The sequence below is a fragment of the Canis lupus genome, chromosome 13, assembly GCF_003254725.2.
Source record: "Canis lupus dingo isolate Sandy chromosome 13, ASM325472v2, whole genome shotgun sequence".
Lineage (NCBI taxonomy): Eukaryota > Metazoa > Chordata > Mammalia > Carnivora > Canidae > Canis > Canis lupus.
Window position 1 is genome coordinate 18,768,172 of NC_064255.1, and position 23,547 is coordinate 18,791,718.

Below are 23,547 nucleotides of genomic sequence, written 5' to 3' on the forward strand. Positions count from 1 at the left end.
ATCCAGCTCTTTCGAGCTAGCACAGCATCATTCAGGATGTGGAAGATACCAAAGCAATCTTTAAGTCCAACCTCTGAATTGTCACCATTTCCTTCCTCTCCTTCATTGCTTCATCACCTTCTACCTCCCTTTGTAGTCACCTCCTGCTAGGCTCCAGCATTTTCTAGACACCAGATGGGTTCTAGGAATCAAAGATGATTAAGACAGAAGCCTTGACATTGATCTGCTTTCAGCCCAACCACCTCCTGTGCTCATTGTTTCAGTCTCAGGTCAAATACCTCCTCTATGATGCTTATTCTCATTCACCCAGGAAGACTTTAAAGTTTCTCCTTTATGATTTAACTGCTCTTTGAACATAGGCCCATTCCAATATTTATGTTGTATTCCTAACAATTGTTAATTTACATATTTCCTTGAAATCAGTAATCAAGGGGTTTTTTTGTCTTTGTACCACAAGACTCCACATAATATCTGGCACAAAATAGATACTAAAAATATTTGCTGAATAAATCATTCCCCACTCCAATCATTCCCCAGTTATCAAACATTCATTTCTACCTCATGGTGGTTCTGCTTCCCAAGTTCCTTTTCTTTACTGCTTGCTGTTAATGACCAACTTTGGTCCTCCATCACAGTTTACTGTATCTGTTTCTAGCAAGTTTCTCATGTACTATTCTTACGTATCTCAGATCCATGCCTGTCCTACAGAATTATCTAAAGTGTGTGTTTCAACCATTTTATTTCATTCATTAAATATTCCCTCCTAATTAGACTGTAAAAACATATGGTTTAGTTTATATTCTCCAATCTATTTTTGCCCTCTTCTACCAAATTCCCTGTGATCCTAAATCATGTATGCGTGTTTGATGTCTCTATGGCCTTGCTCATATGTCCTTTAAGCTTAGTGGACCCTTCTACCGATGTTGAAAACCCAACCTACCTTTAATAATTTAGCTTGAAGATCCCACTAATATCATCAAACACAGGCTAATAAGAACATAGTCTTTCAAATTTACTAAGGCAACTTGCCACCATCAAATCTAAAGGCAGAGCTAGAACTAATATCTAAGGCTCCTAACTCTAAAACTCTATATTGGCCCTAAAGCCTTGCCTATAAACAGCATAAAACAGTCTAAATCATATGTGGTTCAATGTGGAATACTTTTCAGAGTTAAAGAGGGCATAATGAACAATTACACTATTAGTAATTACACCCAGACAAGAGCAAATCAGGACCTATGGTCAACCTACATCTAAGCTACCTTAAGCTATGGCAAAATTTCACGGTTCCCGTTTACCAAAAAGTTCTACATCATCTAGATTTTTCTCCTAATGATAGCTCATGGGATAATTGAGATGATTGAGCCTTTAAAAAGTTTTTTTTTTAATTTTTTTAAATTTTTATTTATTTATGATAGTCACAGAGAGAGAGAGAGAGGCAGAGACATAGGCAGAGGGAGAAGCAGGCTCCATGCACTGGGAGCTCAATGTGGGATTCGATCCCGGGTCTCCAGAATCGCGCCCTGGGCCAAAGGCGGGCGCCAAACCGCTGCGCCACCCAGGGATCCCCGAGCCTTTAAAAAGTTATTTGGTATTCCAGTTCCCTATTTTAAAACAATAGCAACAATAAACATATGGACACACACAGGGCACTGTGAATAAGTTGTTTCCCTAGTAACTGCACAAGCTAATATATACCAGGTATTTCTTGGGCTCTAGAGCCAGATACACCCATGTTATCACACAACTCTATCACTTGTTCTGTAGGCCTCACAATGAAGACAAAGGGGCCTAACAGGACTTTTGATTCACTCATTCTACAAATATTTGTTGTGTGCTTAACAAGTATGAGATAGTGTGCTGGATACTGTGGATACAATGCTAAGCAAATCACTACTCTCCATTATGATCTAATCAGACAGACAGGTATGAAATTCAAATGAATGCGCCATCCCAAGCAAAGATGAATGCTGTGATACTATATTACCACAAAAGAAAAGAATCTGATCTATATTGTGAGGTCATGAAACGCTTGAGGACATAAGGTTTATCTTGTGAGCTTAAGAGTGAATGCAACTGAACTAGGCAGAAGAGGAAAGGAAATTTATTCCAGGAATGGGGAATAGCATGTGCAAAAGACCTGTGTCCAGGTGGAACCCAGTCTAATCAAGAAACACAAGAAGGGCTTGTGTGACAGAAACACACAAAATGAGGAAGGAAATGGTGGGTGATGAAGCTGGAGAAGGTGGTAGAGACCAGTATAAAAAAAAGTCTCTGTTGGGTCATATAAAGGATCTTGGTTTCTTGGCAAGAAGCAATGAAATACCAAAGACTTTTAAGTAGATAGTTGACACAGAGAAGAGGAAGAAGATTGGTACCCATAATTAGATTTGCATTTGGAAAGATGGCTCCTGTGTTGCACGAATTGTGGGTTAGGAAAGGATCACAACACATGCAGGGAGACCAAATAGGAAGTTTCACTGTGTCCCTGGGAAGCAGCCAGGGTTAAACAAGCATAGGATGAAGGCAGACAAAATGCCAGAAGGGAAAAGAAAGGGGGGGTAAAATTGATAGTTCTAGTGATGGTGGCGCCAATCAAAGATAATGGCAAAATGGACTCACAATTCTGCTATTCTTTGAAATAGCAAACACTATAAAAAAGTCAATTTAGAGAAAGTTTGTACATTGTCTTGGATATCATTAGTCTAAGGTGGCCTTGAAACATGCAGGTAGTGATACTGAATAGAAATGTGGATATAGGGGCCCCTGGATGGCAGTTGGTTAAGACTTTGCCTTCAGCATAGGTCATGATCCCAGGGTCCTGGGATTGAGCCTCACATAAGGCTCCCTGCTCAGTGAGGAGTCTGATCTGCTTTTCCCTCTCCCTCTGCCCCTCCCCTACCCCAGCCCATTTTCTCTCCCCTCCAACAAATAAATAAAAATCTTAAAAAAAAAAAAAAAAAAAAAAAAAAAAGCAACCTGCTACAAAGAGAAAGAAGACTCATCCAAAGGCTGGAGGAAGCAGTCCAAGAAAGTGTGGCACTTTGCAGTGATAGTGAAGGAGACAGGCCGTAGTGTGAAATACTGCTGAGAGATCAAGAAACTGAATTAAAACGTGGCCACTGGATTAAGTAGCATGAAGATTATTAGTGGATTTAGTGACCTATGACAGAGGAATGAGAGAACAGAAGCCAGGTACAGGGTACAGAGGAAATGGAGGCCCCAAGTATAGACAGATTTTTTTCTGAGAAGTTTGGCTCTGAAAATTGGAAAGGATTAGACTATTGGAAGAAAAATAGTAAGAAGAAGCTGTAAGAGAAGACATGTATAATATAAAAGGAATTTTAATTTAATTTTATTTGTTTTGCAGGTTGAAGAGAGTTAAGCATGTTTAACTACTTATGAAAAGATCCCATTGCAGGGGATCATTAATAATGTAAGGTCTCTGTGAAGACAGAGGAATGCAGAACCTAAAGCACAAGGGGGGAGTTGACCAGGAGGAGGGCACCCCAATAATGTAACTGGAAGTAAAGATGGGCTCTGCTATTGGGCTCGCATTTGCTAGTCTGAGTTTAAAGAAATTCCAGTCTGATGGTTTCAACTGCCACTGAAAGTAAGAGAAGAAATCAAAAGCTCAGAGCAAAGGGGCATGAAACATGGTCAAATATTGGGATGGAGTGATGGCAGTCTTTGTAGAAAGACGTTAAGAGAGCTGATGGGCCAGATGGAGGGCCCATATGAGGGTTGATCATGAATGTTGTGCCTCCACTATGTCCCTGTCATGGGGCTTCCCCCCCACATCACCACATTGCTCAGACATTGGCCTGGAAAAGCAGAAAATAGGGCAGCCCGGGCTCAGGGCATGATCTTGGGGTTACCGGATCGAGTCCCACATCGGGGTCCCCGCAGGGAGCCTACTTCTCCCTCTGCCTGTGTCTCTGCCTCTCTGTCTCTCATGAATAAATAAATAAAATGTTAAAAAAAAAAAAAGAAAAGCAGAAAATAAGGTTAGAATTTTGCTTTATCGATGTGAGACAATAGCAGGTGCTCAAGAGAGTAGGAAGGGGAGAAGAACAAGTCTGAGGACTGCCACTGAAGCTCTCTTTTTACACGTAGGTGTTACAGGCTACTGAGTAGCCCTTTTCCCAGAATCCCAGAGTTGCAATGAAGGCCAAAAGCGGAGGATCCAATTACCACTTGTAAGCCACATTCTAAAGGGAGTGGCCGCCACTGCCTGCCAACAGCTGGGGCCAGACTCTTGTCTCCCTCCCTTTCCCTACTTCTCCCAGGACTTACTAGGAAGAGATGGAACAGGCCCTGTGACCATGAGACTTCACTCCCAACCCCCATCCCCACCACCAAACATACACAAGCATCTACACACACCTCATCATTTCAAAAAAGAAAAGACTGAACAGGAGAGGTATAGACTTTCTGAAGAATGTAGAAGGTCGGGAAGTGATGGTCTTTGGTCAAGACCATTAAAAAAAGCGGGGGGGGGGGAGTCATAGAAGGTGACTCACCCCTGCCCCATGAGTTATCTCCACTTCAACACATCAGTTACATCAACTACACGTGTGACCTGTAACATGCAAGTAGCATGAGTTCCTCTGAAGCAAGTGTCACATAAGGAACTGTGGGGTTTGCTGAATAGCCCCCATCCATTGTTGTTTTTCCCTTTCTTGGGTTTATGTCCCTCGCTCATGCTTCCAAAACAATAATTGTGCTTTCTCACTTCCCAAACTCAGCAAATGGAGTAGAGAAATGGGCCAACAATAGAAATGTCTAGCAAGATTCTCTCTTACAGCTGCTTTTCATCTGTAGCTCGCATTTGCCCAGATTAACCAAGTGACAGATGTTCTCCCCACTTTCACCTCTGCTAGTGTGGCAGGACAGAAGGCAAGGCTGGTCCTTTTCTTGTCTTATGGGAATCAGAGCTTCACTTCGCAGACAGCAACTCGGTCCTTGGAGGCACGGGAGGTGTTACCTTTGGAAAGCTTATGTTCAATATTTTCTGACTGCAAGTACGTCACCCTGCTCCTGGATCTGGGGGACATGGCACCTCTCCCGGGCTCAGAAAAGAGCAAGGGATTACTGCCAATATTTCAGTCCCACTGGTGCGATGAGATCTCACCTTAGTGCAAATCCATCACTGAGCTCCAAAGCAGTGACTTCCTCTCCCTTTTCCAAAACCAACACTGGACTATTTGATGAGTCATTGGTTCCCTGACATTGGTAGAATATGCTTGAACTGCTCCCAGAGGGAGGAAAATTATACTATGATCACACCACACTCTGGCTCTCCTTTGCCTCCCCTTCTTCTCCAGCCTCTACAAGTGAGGAATCCGCAAGCTTCACAGTGGATGCCTCTGGGGCTACTCTCATCTAATTCAGCTGAATGAGCTGGTCTGTGGGTTTTGTAAAAAAAGAAATGAAGTAGGTCTCTCGCCAGCCTCATGCAGGATCTGGACACTCAAGGTTATCCCTATAACTGAGAAATCTCAGAAGGAATACGATGGGACCAGTTGCTAGATATTAGTAGTGGTTACATATTTGTTCACTGCGGCACTTCAAGGGTGTGGGTCGCCAGGTTTGAGTCAGTCAAAGACCAGTAGGCATAGATGAGGGAGCCAGGCACTGAGAGGGAGCTAGTAGGAGGGTATGATTGTGACCAGGCAAGACACAGAGGAGATGAACTAATGGAGGTGGTAATGTGGCAAAAAGAAATTGAAGCAGGAGCTTTGAGATGAAGCAGTTAATGATGAGGAGGTGCAAAGGGGCTGTGTCGTGAAAATCATTTTCTGAGTCTTGGATTGATTCATATCCCTTAAGCTGGAGAAGGACAAAATCACTAGCTCCTCCGTGAGACAGAACTCTTTCAATTATGTATCAAATTCAAGCCCAAACTAGCTGAAGTAAAGACATATGTTGGCTCATGTTACTTAAAAGTTAGTAGTAATGTCTACCTAACATGCTTGGCTTGGACAGAGGACCCAGGTCGTTTCTCTGTACGTCTCTCTGTATCCACTATAGTATACCATATCTGGAGTGGTCTTTCCTCCAGGAAGAAAGAATATCCTGGTCCAGCTTTACATCCTTCTGGGTTCAAGTCTAGTGAGAAAGAGAATCTCCTTTCTGAATGTTCCAGCCAGTCTCACTGTGTCACATTGTTCCTGATTAGGTCACATGCCATTCAGAACCACTCACTGTGCCCAGGAAAGAAACAAATCAAAACTGGTCAGATCTGAGTAGCATTCCCATACAGCTGGAGTGGATCCATATCACTCAAATTGCACGAACTCAGAGAGTGATAAACGAAGGTGGTATCTTAGAAGGATATTGGGGTACTGCCTCCTAAGGGGGAGGGGGACCCCAGCATCCCAAAGCACTGCAAAGGTCCCTCATAGTTTACTGAGTCTTTGTGATAATCTCTACATTCTGATAGCTTCAAAGAAGATCAACAAAACAAGAGTCGATTAAATAGTCTGACTTATGTCACTCATCTCTCACTTGATGATCACCAAACCCATGTGAGACAGTTTGAATTGTTTTTGCATGTGTGTGTATTTGCAATGAACATTGCTAATCTTCATGCCAGCTTTATCTCGATTATCTAATAGAATTCTCATAATGATCCCTTGAGGTAGGTGCTTTATTAGGCCCATTTTACAGGTAGGAAAGTGAGGTTTGGTGAAGTTAAGTGACTTGCAAGTTCTCATTGCTAATAAGTGGATGAGTCAATATTCTCAAACAGGCCAATCTAAGCTGGAGATTGTACTTGAGAGTTAAGAATCATAAAATCCGACCCAGAGTTTTCACTTTAGAGATTATTCAGAGAAAATCCCTGAAGGACAAAATGTCTTGCCCGTAGTCAGGGAGGGAAGATATATAAAAGAACCTATTTAATTTAAAATCACATAAAAGAGCTATGGTGCCCAGCTCACTGCTAAGTGTCCCTTGAATTTATTTTGTCTCAAAGGTAAAGGAAAGCAAAAAGTTTTTGGTCCTTTGACCAAGTGGGCAATTAAATTTCAGCAAAGTGGGGGAACAGGACAAAAATACTTCAGGTTTCTGGCTGGGGTGTTTTCATGGCCCAGAGTAGACATCACCAACCCAGAGAAGAAACTCAATTCTCCTTTTGGGAAGCCAGAAGTCATGAGTAAGATGTGGGCCTCTAGGTTACCATTAGATTTTCATCTCAGCCCAGTTTTTCACCTATAATGACATTAACTGTCTCAGAGGGTAAAGAGAGAATAAGGTTCATCAGTCACTCATCTCTCACTTGATGATCACCAAACCCATGTGAGGCACTACCCAAAGTGCTCTGAGTATACTGAATGAGACAAGATCTGCTACTTCGGAGGTGGAGGAGATAAGGAGATTAAAGTACAACACTGGTCTGGTCGAAGTTACTACCAAGATGGCAAACAAAGCCCTACGGAAGGAAAAAGATGAAAGATTACTGAAGATTGTTAAATGAGTTATTTTAAAACGCAATGCCTTTTCAGAGGCAAAGTACTAATAGAAATGTAAAATAATGTAAACCAGGTTCTCATGGTTTGCCCAAGACTTTCCTGGTTTTAGTATTGACAGTTTTTTTTTTTTTAGATTTTTTTTTATTTATCTATTCCAAGAGACACAGATAGAGAGAAAGCCAGAGACACAGACAGAGGAGAAGCAGGCTCCACGCAGGAAGCCTGATGCGGGACTCAATTCCTGGGCTCCAGGATCCCAGGATCATGCCCCGGGCCGAAGGCAGGTGCCAAACCGCTGAGCCACCCAGGGATCCGCTTGACAGTCTTTCAATCCAAGGCATCTGGTCACCCTACATGGGGGTCAAAGGCAAATGCCTAAAGACAAGCAAAGTAAATTAATATGATAGGGCAAGTTGGAGAAAAACAAATGCACAATAAAAAATGGAACTTGTCCTCCACCTAGAGTGGAAAGAACAAAAGGATGGGTGGTGAGTCAAAGCAGCAGTTAGGAATCATGGTATAAGGGCCAAATCCAGTCAGCCACCTGTTTCTACCTGGCCAAAAAACTGAGAACAGTTACAATTTTTAGTGGTTAGGAAAAAAAACCCAAAGAACAGTATTTCTTGATGCATGAAAATTAAATGAAATTGAAATTTCAGTGTCCACAATAAAGTTTAGTGGAACAAAGCACAGGTCTTTCGTTTATGTAGTGCCCATGTTCCTTTTGCACTCCCATGGCAGAAATGAGTAATCAGAGATTGTATGGCAAAGCCTTTTATGGAAAATATTTGCCAACCCCTGTTCTAGAGAACCATTGCCCCGAGGACAGCCAAATAGGCTTCCACCTATTGTTGACAGAAACAATAGCTTACAGGGACTAATGAAAAAACTCTTAACATTTTAAGAGAAGTCAAAAAGCTGGATTTTTATGTGAAATTTGTTGATGTTCAAATTTGGCATCTAACTCATTTTTTTAAGTGTCACATGGGCACAACAAAGCAATCTGTGGTTTGTATCCAGCCTTCAGGCTACCATTTCGCAAAGCGGGATGTACATAATGTGTCCTATACTAACACTTACCCAAAGAGGTAATTTTATTATTCCTTAATTTGAAGGCAAATCTATTACAGCTGAGTCTATCAATTGCTTTCGATTTCAGATTTGTTTGCAACTCAACTGCTTTACCCATTAGTGCCTTTCCAAGATTATCAAATCTTTTCAACAGCCTATTAAAGTTCTTTCCCATCCTAAATAGAATCAAATTGTCCCTCCATCCTAACCCCAGCCTGCCTTATTGTCTATTTATCTTATTTCTTGTTTTTTCAAAGAGTAGTCGCTACTCACTGCCTCCATTATGCTCTCCCATTCTCTCCTCACCCCAGTGCGATTTGGCTGTTTTTCAGTCCACTTCATTGAATCTGCTTCCAGGAAGGTCAGAGATGACCACCTTATTGCAAAATTCAGTGGATGCTTTCAAATTCCCGTCTAACTTCTCTCTGGCATTTGATGTCGCTGACCACTTCCTCCGTTTTGCAAGTGTCTTTATCCCAGGGTTTCATAAAACCCACTGTTTCCTTCCTCTCAGGCTACTCTTCCCATATCTTTTTCTTTCTTCTTAGCTTGATTTTACTCAACTAATACTTATTGAACACCTGGCGTGTAGCAAGCATGGTGCTAAGCATTTTCCAAAGGTAGCTGGTATATTTCTCACTGCACAAGAAATAAAACTTTATTTCCCTAAAATAAGTTTCCTTTCTAATGTGCACATCCAGCTTACATGGCTCACATGATGTTTTCATTCAAACTTTCCTGAAGTTCCCAACATCCCCTCACCCAGGGTCATACCAGAATCTAGTAAATGAAAAAATGATGTGAGAAGTTTCATTGGCATGCATGTCTTTGCTGTGCATGTGTGTGTGTAGGTCCCTTGAGGTTTGCTAATCTCCTGTTTCCAGGCTCTGGACAGGACCCCCAGGGCCTAGGTCCCACCTCCCCAAAAGGATCACATAGCACACCTTGGAGTGTAACCACATGCTCAGATCCACAGACTTCTCTCCAATTCTGAATCCAAGGAAAAGCCACTCTCTCTCTCTCTCTCTCTCTCTCTCTCTCTCAGCACTCTAAAGCCTATTTCTTTTTACCTCTTCAGTGGATTTCTGTTTCACAAAAGACAGGAAATCCATTCATTTCAGATTGCTTCGACTTCCCACCCCTACTTTGCAAAAAGACTCAAAGCCAAGAAAATACTTTAAAAGAGTATGTCCTCCTTGGTGGGAAATGGAGATAAAAATAAGGGAAAATTTTTACCAAATTATAATTCAGTGAGATTTCCTGCCATAATTTTTACACCAAGTCTGAGAAGTAAGTATTGTTATCACTGTTTTACATAAGATGAAAAAATTTAGAGTTTATGTTGCCCAACACCATGCAACTGCAAATCTTCAGCTTTAAAAAAATTTTTTTTTTAATTTATTGAGAGAGTGCAACCAGGGAAAGGGCAGAGAGAGAGGAGAGAGAATCATAAGCAGACCCCCCATTCAGTGCAGAACCCCAACTCAGGACTCGACCTCACAACCCTGAGATCATGACCTGAGCTGAAGTCAAGAATCAGACGCTGAACCTACTGCAATACCCAGGTGCCCCGACAAATCTCCAGCATTTAACTGTGGCCTGATGGGCCTGTACTCTTGTCTCCAGCCTGAAATGCTGGCGCTTTTCCCTTCCCAGAATACTGCAGAGGGTCTCCAGCACTCAAGCACTCAATCGAACACTGAATGGCACTTGAGACTTTGTGGGAGGAACTCCCTAAAGGCGGGGAAGCAGCCACCTGAAGGAATTAGAGGGCACAGCGCCCAGTGTCACACAAGTACTGGAGTCTTGCCTGCTCCCAATAGCCAGAGTGCAAAACTTCAGAGGGCAGGGCATCATTTCCATTTTTGCATTCCAGCCCAAACTGAACATCCCTGCCAAGAGGGGTCAGGGACATGTGCTTCCTAGAAATGCAGCCCAAACAGAGACTCCTGCCACTCTCGGTTGGGCCTCCAGCAGTGCTCTATTTACCCCAGCTTACAAACTCAAACATCTAAACCTGGTCCCTCACTGTCCCATACAGTCCTTTTGCTCAAAGCCATGAGAGAGTTCCCCTTGCCTTTACCACTTCCCACCCACAAGGCAGCCCGGCCCTGACTCAGCAAAGACAGAGTGAGAGACAGTTGAAGTGAGAGAAGTACAAACCGGAGGAATCATCTGGACTTTACTATAGTCACCCTCTTCCCAACCACCACAAGGAATAATGGGCAGTGGATTTGGGGGCTGTGGCTCTTGGGCAGTTATACAAACCCAACTGGCACCAAACATTACTTTTGTTCAGAGATTTTTTTTTAAGTCAACTCTCCTAAAAACAATTCAGAATGTTTTTGCTCTTGGGAAACCATGTGGCTGCTTTCCTGGTTTACACTATTTACAGTGAGCTCATTTTAGAGAGGCAATTTCTGAATCCATCCACTAGAACAGGGACCACCATGCTAGCGAGCCTTTGGCAACTTGCTCAATGAAAGCATGAATGGACTAAGGTCTCAATATAAAAAATAACAAATACCCCAACTTAAAATAGTCCTTCAGGCCTCATTTTAACAGAGCCCCTGTCCATTCAGGGACTTTTGTAAATAACCCCACAATTAATGGCATGTGTTTATCGGCAAAGCCACTCACCTGAAATACAGAGTGGTTGATGTTCTCTCTGGGTATGAAGTTTATTTATGAGAAAGAAAGATTTGACCTAAGGATAAAAATAGAGCAGCAGTGCTCAACTAAATTTGCAACTGCTCACCCCAAAAGCCTCGAGTATAATCTATTTTGAGAAGAGTTCAATTTGAGGTGATACAGAAATCTAGCTGGGCCAGGAGCTTGCAGCTATTACCACTATTAATAAAACACAGAAGCGACCCTTCTCTTGTAGCATTACTGCTGGGAAACAACATGATAGCACTTCACGGGTATCAGGTGTACTTTACGTGGAATTACGTTTAGAGCATACTATGTAATTGTTACGTATCTCTGTCAATAGACTGGAATCGTAAATCAGATTGTCACACTCCTGCTTGAGACTTCTTTATTTTTCCATTGCACTTATGGTTCTAAGGGTCTACTCACCTGGTCCCTATCAACCTTGCCCCTACGCTCAGGTACACCTGTCTCCTTTCAGATCCTCACACATTCCAAGATCTTTCCCACCCCTGGTCCTTGGCCACTCTCTTCTTTCCAGTCAAAGGTCTTCTCATCCTCCAAGTCTCGGCTTTTCTCTTGCTACCCCTTGTCCCTCTGCACCTGTTACTTCCTTCACAACCTGTATCACAACCATGACAATTAGAACCATGTCTGTCTTTTGCAGTGTCATCCCCAACAGCAAGTATAGGTAGCAAGTGATCAATATGTTGCTATCAACTATCAAACAAATAATGAGTCATATTCCAATTCATTTCTACCATATTCTCACCCTAGCCCAAACTACAAAGCCCAATGCAAGCATTCTTCCCTGTTGCCATCCTCATTTTTCTCTTTTCCATGTAATCTTCCCTGAGCTCCTCATTTTTCAGTGTTTAGAGACAAGGCATATGAAGGGCCAGAGATGTGCGTGGAATATAGTGGCTGTTCCATAAATACAGCAGTCATTAGTATCATCATGTTCAGTTCTTCCTGGGGATTCCAATAGCTGGTTTCCAGCCATCACTCTTTTTCTCTTACCACCTTCGTGACGTTTCCCATATCCCTTTAAAATCTCTCCTACTTCTGTTATAATGTGTTTTTTATTTCACAAATATCTTCCTACTTAAACAAATTTATTTTTGAAGGAAGCTTTATAGAAATGAAAAACGCATTTCACCAACCACGAAAGGGGCAACTGTAAAAAGTAACATAAAGAAAACAAAGCAATACGCTGTCCTCTTTTCCTTTTTTTCTGAAAGGGGGATTAGCAACTGCTAGAGATATTAGGATGCTAGTGTGATCCTTTCTTCAAGACACAATCAGAAAATTCCTTACTCTTGTTTCATTACTTAAAGTTGTGTCCATCTCAACCATTCTACCTACCATTTAGATCCCTGTCATATTGTACTACTACTAACACTTTTTATTATTTATTATTATTTATTATTTTCTACCTGAATGGGTTCATTACACTTTTACAGCTATGCCTTAACCCACTGTCTTATTTCTTTTTATATCCTCCATGATTCATAGGTTGATACCTTATACAGAATATATGTTTAAGACAGTCTCAGTTGAGCTTAATACTTAGAGCTTTAAACCAACTAATTTATCATAAGAACCTACTCCTCCAAAAGTCAAAATATTTTTCAAAGAGATTGGTGAAAGAGTGTATTCAAGAGGTCTTCTGGTTCCCCTTGCCCTCTGTTCTCCTGATTTCCCAGTGATGTGTACCTAAACTGTCTTATTCAAGCCACTGTGGTCGAATACCATGTATGTCCCTTTGACTACATGCATTCTACACAGCGAGGAAGAGGGCCCAATACAAAAAAAAAAAAAAAATGTGTATCTTTCATGCATGAATATATCAGAAGCAAATACTCTAATTTATAAGTGAAACAGAGGGGGCAGCCCCAATGGCTCAGCAGTTTAGCACCGCCTTCAGCCCAGGGAGGGATCCTGGAGACCTAGGATCGAGTCCCACGTCAGTCTCCCTGCATGGAGCCTGCTTCTCCCTCTGCCTGTGTCTCTGCCTCTCTCTCTCTGTGTGTCTGTCATGAATAAATAAATAAAATCTTAAAAAAAAAAAAAAGAAACAGAGGCCAAATAAACCAGAAAAAAAAACTGAATGTGTGATTTATTATATTTAAGATTGGTCTATAAGGCTTAAATATGTCTGTCATAATTAACAGTAAATGAATGCAACTTTACAAAATCAGTATTTCGATACAGTACAGGACTAAATGTGGCAACTGTGCATTGGAAAATTAATATTTCCTCAATGCAAATATCAAATTTGCAGCACCATTTAGAAGCTTCCACTAAAAATGCAAGCTGCAGTATTTATTACAAGCTCTACTCAGAACACAAGACTACCTAAATCAAGCATTAGAGAAAAACAGTGGAGTCATTCAGGAGTAATGTGTCAGATTTGGTACAGGATTAAAATACTAACATTTTTTTAATGTCCTGGTTTCAAATTAATAAATACAAAAACAATATAAAAATATACACCAGTTGATAAGACTGCACTGCAGATGATCAGATAGTTAGATCTCACTCTCATACGTATGCAGGTATGTCTTTAGTGTCAGAATTTCTGGATAGCTGCGGCTTGTCTTGCGGAAGAAATCCAGACTGGTGAGCTGTTCGATATCCCGCACCCGAGCTGTGTGCATCTTTATGAGTTCTTCCACCCATTGCGATTCATCCTCTGAGCTCTGCAATGGAAACAGAATGCAATCAGAGTCAGACTTTTCCAGAGAAGCTTCTCCAAATGGGCAATTTGCTTCAAGTCCACAAATGACCCCACTACACTCCTGCATGCAGAGCCAATGCGCGCTATTCCTTCCTGGCCTCCCCAGGCCGCTCTACCACATTCCTGCTGGTACCTTGCCACAAATACCTGCCCTTGGCTGTAAACGTTTTCAACAGCAATTAGCTGTACCAAATAAATGAGATGTGTGGTGTGAAAGGGCATTTGACTCAATAGGTTTTCAGAACATAAATCAAAATTACAAAAACCAAAGGCCCTGGAGAGTTCAGTAATTTGTTTCTTTCCTCGCTGCTGTCAAACTGCAATGTTGAGTACAGAGCACAAGTAATTTGGAATGCCCTTCTGGCTCCTAAGGAAAGTGAAGAGTTTATGCCTGATGCACAAAATTTCATGCATGTGTTCCTAGTCTTTCAGAAGAACCCACAATGTCAAGTATGTCATCTATTAAATTGCAGTGAATTGATATTTGAATAATGAGTTCAACTTAAAGCAGCTTGGAAACTACACCTGGTGCTTTGGAGGCCAAGAGGCCTAGGTTGGAATTGTGGCTTTATGACTTCCTGGATGTGAGACCTTGGCCAAGCTACTTAACCTCTCTAGGCTTTCTTCATTGGTTCACGAGGAAAATAATGCTTACTTCAGTAGCTCCCTGGACAGCAGGGAGAAGAAGAGAAAAGAAGAAGGGATATGAAAGGTACAGTAAGGAAACAATGCCCTGGAAAAAAAGGAAGGAAATCTCTTTCTGTCTTAGCTACTTGCCAAGATGGCCTCCTCATCGGCACAAATTCCAGATAAAAGATATCCAGATGTCCCACTCCAAACAATTTATTCATATCTAAGATGAAACTAAAAAGTAGTTCAGGAAGAGTAGTCCTTTACCATTTAAAAATATCTTCTTTCACTTTTGTGGGAAGTTCAGAGAAAGAATGAGATCTGAGAGCCCTGAGAATTCCGGGTGGGTGGGGGAATGCCTACCTTCATCAGTAGACCTGAGGCAGGGAGGGTCCTTTGCAAGTAATTTCATTCCCAAATGCCCCCAGAATTGCAATGGTTCCCAATAGACACTCTACAAGTTGAAGGGTGGCTGTAGGTTCCAGGGCTGAGTAGGTCCAGAAATGCCCTCACCCATTGCCTTCACCACTAGTGGTCTCAATGAACTCCCCACCAAAGCCTAAGAACCTGCAATGGGTTTTCTCGGAAAGCTCCAACCCACACAGACCTGGACAGGGAGCTACAGCAGCTTTTGCCAGTGCTAAATATGTCTCACGAGGGTGTTGGTTCAGGAAACTGATGCCTGGCCATCCCAGGCAATATGAAGAAATAGGAAGAAATTGCTTTGCAGGCTGGGGAAGTAAGGATTTTAACCCTCCATGCCCCACCCTCCTAACCCAAGCTAACCAAGTTCTCTGCGATTCACAGGAAAGGACAGACCTAAATATATCTCTGCCCACAACGGTACTGACCAATCCTCAGTGCGACCATATAATTAACGAAGTAGGAGGTCTCCAAATGGATCAGGACCCCCTCAGAGTAAGCAGAGTAAGCATGAAGTTATATTTTTGGGAGAATTTTCATATTCAACTTTTTATTTGATTTTGGTCTAATTTTTCCTTTTGTAAATGCAATCATTCAAATATACAAAGGGATGAAAAGGTTTTTCCTAATTTAAATAGTAGCCAGCTGGGATTATAAGAATTCAAAGAAAAAAATGTCTCTTGCTATTTCTTTCCTTGGGAAGCAATTTGCCAATTTCCTTTGAAGGGCATTTTCTTCTGGTTCTCACATGCTAAAATCTAGCTTGCCACTAGTCATTAGGAAATACTGGCTATGCAACCAGGAAGAAAATACCTTCTGCCTGTTGCGAGCTGGCAATCCACAGAAGTATTTGCTACGGGAGACTCTGGAGTGAAATGCGAAACTAATAACATTCAAGTAAAAGTTCATGTGCATCAGGGGAAGGGAAGGAAACACTTTAAAAATAAATAATTCAGAAGATCAATGCAAACAAAAATGCCTACCCATCAACTTGCTTATTATCTCTCTTGCTATGGACATTGACCCTTCACCTGCCTTTTCTTCCTTTCTCCTAAATAAGCTTGTGAATTCAAGCCCCAGCAGTCTTAAGGTGACCTTCAGAGCAAAGACAGGTGTCCGTGTGGGTGGAATAAGAATAAGAAGCATGCTGGCCATGAACTTGACAAGAAACATCTCAAAGTTCTTAGCACGGTCAGGAGCCAGAAGGGGGAGGAAGACCTGTGAGGACATGTGGATTTCATTTGTCAGTTGTACAATTTAGGGTGACTGAAGATTGCCTTTGAACTGAGTGTCCCATCACCATGTTCCCCTAACAGAGAGAGAGAAAGGTGAACATATGCTCCCCAGGAACCTAGGTGTACCTTAAGTGGCCTACTGTAAGTCTCAAATGTCTTGGTAATCTTCTGTCTTAAAAATGCACAACAGTTTAGAATTTCACTCCATACTCTATGGGCTTAGGTTTTTGCAAAGATTTTTACCTCCCCATAAGTTTTTAGTAAAACCAAAGTCCAAAGAAAGTATATCAAGTTTTACAGAGGCATTACATCCCCCTGGTACACCATGAGCTACCCTCGTGGTTACAGATAATCACACTGGAGAAAGTCATGCCAATAAGTTGACAACAGCTTGCCTTTAACTTGTAGTTCCCTCCTTCTCGACCTCCCGCCAAATTATTTACAAGAATCTTATTGATCTTTTAGTATAATACTGCTGCCTTCCACTCTCTCTTTTAAACTAGTTCTGTTACCCCAATCCCGTGAATCTTACCAAAGCACTTTGAGCAGCACACTTGACCCTTTCCAACTGAAATTTATCTCCCTAAAGCAGAGCCTAGAATGTTGCTCTTATGTGTTAGCATTGTCCATGGCTACCTAATACCTGTACAATTAGAAGAGCTTCTAAGGTCCCCAGGTTCAGCTATGGAAATCTAATGAACTTTAAACAAAGAGGATGGGCTTTTGAAGTCAGAAGACTTGACTCTAGAGTTCTGCTCTCCTACCGACTAGCCAGGCAAAAATGTATCATACTTCTTTATTACCTAGAACTTTCAAAACAATTAATTAAATGGGAGTAGGAAGACGAATGCATACGCCTGCCTGGAAGAGGAAAGAGCTGACTAGAAATAATCTGTGTAGGGGACCTGCACAGTTCTTGGCTGGCAACATGGACTCAGTAAATGCGGCAATTATTACCTGTGCCACTATGGCTACTATTACTACTACTTTCATTTTAAATTTGATTCCAAGCAACTTTTAAAACCACATGTCCCACAATTATCCTCATTCCCAATATGACTAAAACCCTCTTCAGTAGATTATACCCCTGATCCTTCTACTCTATCAAACAAAATCATGGGGACTATTACTTCTAAAGTTAACCTCGGGGCACAGCCTTTCTGTCACATTAAAGAGATCTAGGGAAGTGATGTGACCTGTCCCCAAGTGTAGGCAGAAGGAGTACAGGGTCAGGAGCCCACCACCTGGGGCTTTCTCATGACGACTTCCTGCCTCTATGTACAAGTCATCTGTGCTATTTGAGAATGGGATGACCTGTTACAACTGCCCTCATAACTGGCAGGAAAATGAAAAGTCTGATTTATAAAGTATATACGCCTATAATTTATTATAGAAATTTTCAGATGTGCACAAAAGTAGAGAGAATAATATAAAGAACCCCTGTGGGGGCACCTGGGTGGCTCAGTTAAGTAAGCATCTACCTTTAGCTCAGGTCATGATCTCAGAGTCCTAGGATCAAGCCCCACATCAGGCTCCTTGCTCAACAGGGAATCTGCTTCTCCCTTTCACTCTCCCTATATGCTCTCTCTCTCTCTCAAATAAATAAATAAAATCTTTTAAAAAATAAAGAATCCCTGTGAATTCTTCCTAGTTTTAACAATGATCATGATGTTGCTACTTTCATCCTACCTTTACAAAGTATGTATCTTGCAAAACCAAAAACATTTGGATGCTTTTATCATTTGATAAAATCCAATGCATAATTAGAACCACAATAAATGCACACTCTCATGCTTCACCCCCAACACTGAAAATTAAAAAGCCATTCAGACACAACGATCCCACGTGGTCAGCAAAGTTTTGTTTGGGTCTTTTTCTTCTTTCTACTTGGTTACACTGTATAGTCCAAATGTCTTATAATAAGTATGTAAGAGCTTACCAGTGGGAATCTAAATTAAGAAACAAAGATGAGTCATTTTTAAGGACTGTCTTTGAACTCACATTGCAGCTCTCTTCATTGTCTGGTCTGTGGGGGAGGATGAATGAAGAGACGGAGAGGGGGCCATCACACTTGTCGGCAGGCTGAGTGAAATCCAGGCAGCTGGTGATGATGCTGTAGTAGTGGGTTGGTACGGGAATGGAGCTGCCCTCCACATACCTAGAGCAAGAAGGAAAAACAAAATGACAACTGATGTAGTAGCTTTCTTTTTAAAATGGTGGCCAAAGGGGGCACCTGGGTGGCTCAGTGGTTCAGCATCTGCCTTTGTCTCAGGTCAGAATCCTGGGGTCCTAGGATGGAGTCCGGCATCAGATTCCCCGCAGGGAGCCTGCTTCTCTCTTTGCCTATGTCTCTGCCTCTTCCTCTGTGTCTCTCATGAATAAATAAATAAAATCTTTAAAATAAATAAATAAATGGTGACCAATGAATACCACCTAAGTCACTAAAATTAACTCCCATTCAACTGAATCCATTTTCATTTCTAAGCACTAGCCTCCTTCTATATGTTGAACATAATGCTTTCGCTGTCTGGAATGCCCTCTTTCTCTCGACCTAGCAGGGTGAAAGTGATATTCCAGGCAAAGAAAACAGCTTGAACCAAGACTCAGAGGCTGGACATGATGACCAGACCAAGATAATAGAAATGTAAGGCTGAAAGAGTCAATGAAAAACCATAAATTGCAGGCTTCTGAGAGCCACCTTGTGGGATTTGGGCATTATTGTTTAAGTAGTAAGACCTCATTGAAAGTTTCTGTGCCAGGGAGAGACATTGTGAGATCCCATGATTCAGGAAGATAACATACATAGAATTATGTAAAGTGGACCTGAGGAGGAGACACTGGGGCTAGGGCAATAATAAGCCCTTTTAAGCCATAATGAGATGCTGAACTTGGTACAGAGAACTCATTTACTCAAGGAAATACTAAGGACTGATGAGCTAATAACAAACCTAGAAATTTAAAAGAAAAAAATCTTTTCCAGTAAAATGAAGTACAGAAACTCCCAATTCCTTACCTGGTTTTCTATTCTCTTAATTTTAATCATTTTCAAAATATATGATCTAAATGATAATTTTGGCTAAAAACTATAACAAGGATCAGCAATAAAAGGAATGTACAATTAAGATGAAATTTCTCTTATGGATGACGAGAAAAGGAATAAGATAACCCCTATTTTATTCATTATATTTATGAAAAAATGGCATTTATTCCTACTTGTCTGTAAAGCACAATTAAACCCTATCATATTTTGTGCCACTCTCTGTTTCATGCATGTATAAAACTAAATGACTTCTAATGAGGGGTACCTGGGTAACTCAGTCAGTTAAGCAGCTGATTCTTGATTTTGGCTCAGGTCATGCATGACCTCAGGGTCCTGGGATCGAGCCCCCAGTTGGGTTCCTTGCTCGGCAGGGAGTCTACCTCAGGATTCTCTTTTCCTCTGCTCCTCTCCTGCATGTGCACTCTCTGTCTTTCTCTCAAGTAAATAAATAAATCTTTTTTTAAAAATAGATGACTTCTTATGAATTTATTGTATTTGTATCTTCTTGCCTTCTGTTGTAGGAACTGTTAAGTTCCTTCTGAGCAAATATACCTTATCTTTTTATCTCCTCAAGAGTATCATGGAGAAGGAAACAACTAGACTTGACCAAAGTCTATATGCAATTTCCTATTAAGGTATAGTGACTCAGAAAATCTAAGGGATTTCAAAAATCCCACCCCCCAAACTGGAGATGAGTGAATGTTATCATCTTTCCACTGAAGAGTTATTAAAGAATAAATGAAAAACTTAAAAAAAAATATTTTGGCACACTTCTCTCATGAAATAGAAAAGTACACTTATTTACCAAAAAACTCCATTCCATTCTAACCACCAATACCACATTTAAACAAAGGCCCAAAAGCACTGAAGAAATCACAAGGAGATTCTAAGAGCAAAAGATTTCAGGGGTATCAGCTCTTCTCTAGCATGTGAATATTTGTAAAAGAGCCTTGAGAGAGATCTTAGAATTTAAAAACACACACTGAGTAGAAATGACAAACTTACTGTTTGATTTTGTCCTGTGTGTCATGTAAGCCATCATAGTCATAGTCAAAAATTGGTCCACTTATCACATTAACTCCATTTCTTTCTGAGGCATATTTCTTCACCAATACCCTTTGGAAATAATTCCAGACTCCTGTAGGGAGGAAAAAATCCATTCTTCACGAACAAAACTCCTTGCTGTGGTGGAATTCTTTTTAGGATGCATTCTACAAGCCAAATGTCATAAGCAAAGAGATAGTAGAGCTGTTGCAACTCTTGAAAAGAATTCACCCTCAAGTACTAGCTGTGTGTGTGTGTGTGTGTGTGTGTGTGATTTATGAACCGGCAGAGAAAAAAGTATGGAGACATTGGTAGGGGAGGTTAGTCTATCTAGATCAACAAGTCAAGGAAGGGTTCCTCACAAAGTGGCTCCTGAGCTGAGATCGGAAGGATAAGTGGGTGTTTTCTAGGCAAAGAGGTGGAAACACAGTAGGAAAGGGGAATCATGTATACAAAGGAGGAAGCAAAGTGTTGGTGAGAAACTGAAAAAGGGTTTTTGTCTACTCTTTCTTCCACCAGGATCTCATAGATTTGCTTACTTCCAAATTTGTGTCTCTAGACCTGACCCTTCCAAAGAATTCCCGACATGTTATCCAATCACTCATTTCATGATCTTCTTGAATACATAATCATCATGTCTAGCAAAAAATTATCCAAACAGAATTCTTGGTCTTTGTTCTCAATCCTGCTCTAACTCCCAACTTCTTATCAGTTTATGGCACTCCCTCACTCACAGGTTCAAGTCCAAATCCTAGGAGTCATTCCTGATGTGGCTCTTTCTTTCATATACATGTGAACAAGCCCTGCCAGGGCTATCTCTGTAATAAACTCCCAACATCCAAATCTTACCATCTCTCTGCATCTTTACTGCATCCATCCTGTTTCAGCTACTGTCTTCTCTACAAAGAACTACCACAAAAGACTATGACCACTAGCACAAAAGACTACTTCTCAGGCTCTCAGTGAGAAATTCATATTTCCCAGCAGCCCATTACATAATAGTCATTTGGATCCTTTTGCACCATAATCAGATTGTATCACACTCTTCCCAACTTTCCATTTCTAACATTCCAGATGATGTATCACTGCAATCAGAATAAAATCCCAGCTTTCCACTGTGGCCCCTATCTACTTGCATGACTTTACTTCCCACTTCTTTCCACCTCTGGTACATGACTTTCTTACTGTCTTCCCATTTGCCAAACTTGTTTCAGACTAAGCATTTGCATCTGCTCTTCTTTTTGCTGGGGAAACCCTAATCTGTACACGTCTGGCTTCTCCTGCTTCACTCATTTCTCATTTTCAAGGTCACCCCTGGAGAAGACTTCCTCACCCACCTTAGCTCCAGTTTATATTCTGGTCAATCAGAAGGGCAGAGAAGAGCAGAGTGGGGAAAAAGGAAAGGCAAAAGAAGGGAATGACACAGGAGGACAGGAAAGGCACATAGTGACTTGGTTCTGAAATTAACTACATCCTACTTTACATGGGGGTTTTGAGATTCAGGCTGTTATCACTTCTTATCTCCCCTGATTAAAAAGCATTTGGCTGTTTTTCTCACAGTGGTTCTACTGTTCTTTATACCTTCTGATACTCTACTCTGAAGGAGAAAGACAAAGCACCCCACCGGAGCCAAAATACCATAGATATTTGTAAGAGAGAAAGGAGGACAGTGGGAGAAAAGTTCAAATGTTAAGCATAAAAACTGGAAAGGCAAAGAGGGGAAGAAATAACAATGAGAACAGTCAAAAGGCCAAACCCACAGACATGTGGCATGTGAAAAAACCATTCCCCTAGGGAAGAACAGGGAGCTCTCTGTGAAAGGCCTTTTGCCATGCCAGCCTCGAGGTGGTACCGTGTGTTTCATTTATTACTGCTTGGTCAAAAAAGCATCAGTAAAGAATAAAGAAATCCAGGAAACCCTGATTTGTGGAAATTAAATGAAGATGCATTCCATGTAATATTATGACAAATTTATCTATGTGAGTTTCTGAAACATTTCTCAATTGGGCCTAAGAAAATACCAGGAAATCTCTTTTTAAAAGCATACTTTAATTTTTACTCATAAGCAATGGATCCCACCTTTGAATAAACCTTCATTTACTAATTAGGACATCAAATAAACTTTTTTTTTTCTCTAAATCATGTTGGCCATTTCACCGATGTCAAGTTGGGGAAGCTTGCCACTGTTGATGCACTTCACAATCATGTGTTCGGATTCTGAGACTTTATTTCAGCCCTAAAAGTCCTGTAACACAGCCAGTGCTCCTTCGCCAAGTGGAGGTAGGTAGAAGTGCTTCCTTTTCCTACCTCTCCTTTAAGCATATAAGTTTCTTCACTGTAAAGGGTAGTAAAAGTTATTCCAGAATGCTTTCTCTATCGTTGAATACATGGATGGATGGATGCAAGGATGGATGGATGGACGAATGGATGGATGGATGGATGAACGGATGGGCAAATGAGTGAATGTTATCAGAAATAGAAAATAAATGGATTATTCTGGCCATTGGACAATTAAGTCATAAATCCATATAAGCCATAGAGATCATGCAATCAAATCTCATAGTTTTATAAATGAGAAGATAAATGACATTTTTATGGTTATGTAGCTAGTGGTCATACTCTGGGGACTAGAATTCAGTTTGAGGGGCAGGGCTCATTATGCCTATATCATTCATAGCATCACTATCATCCACAAATATTTATGGCATATACAAAGAAATTATGGGTGTTCAAAGAAACTAAAATAATTTGCAAAGCCCTAAGACCATCTGAATTTAATATTCTCATGATTCAGAAGACCCTTTAAGTTTTTTCCGGGTTTCATGGTTAACATTCAGAATACATCATTACCACCTAACCTGAAGGAGAGAAGTGCTAGTGGCTTTTAATTTAACATTCAATAAATAAATATAAGTGTTGTCAAATGTCAAGTGGTCTCCAAAGCACAAAGAAGGACCTTCTTGCACCAATATAATGAACATTGAAATAAAAGGAACACCAGTCTAGAAGCAAAATACCAAATTGGTTTGGTTCAGTTTCTGTCATTTTGAAATTGGATGATTTCTTGTGATTTTCATTTTTCATTTATAACCAAGGGACAAGCAACCTGCCAATCTCCCTCACAGACTTATATTTTGGATTAATGGTAGAGAATTTACATGAAAGTTCTTCACAAATTGGGGTGCCTGGGTGATTTAGTTCATTAAGTATCTGCCTTTAACTCATGTCATGATATCA

The 23,547-nt window shown here is 41.0% G+C and overlaps 1 protein-coding gene across 10 annotated transcripts in view; it reads right to left on the minus strand.

Annotated features, from left to right (window-relative positions):
- Positions 1-13,287: 13,287 nt before the first annotated feature.
- Positions 13,288-23,547, minus strand: part of ENPP2 (ectonucleotide pyrophosphatase/phosphodiesterase 2) — a 111,357-nt gene continuing 101,097 nt past the window's right edge. For all 10 annotated transcript variants that reach the window (XM_035718476.2, XM_035718410.2, XM_035718261.1 and 7 more), the window contains 3 exons: positions 20,272-20,404; positions 18,228-18,384; positions 13,288-13,900 (listed from right to left, as the gene is read on the minus strand). In XM_035718476.2, the coding sequence (XP_035574369.1) occupies positions 13,730-13,900; positions 18,228-18,384; positions 20,272-20,404 (461 nt within the window). In that variant the 3' untranslated portion in view covers positions 13,288-13,729. The remainder of the gene's footprint in view (positions 13,901-18,227; positions 18,385-20,271; positions 20,405-23,547) is intronic.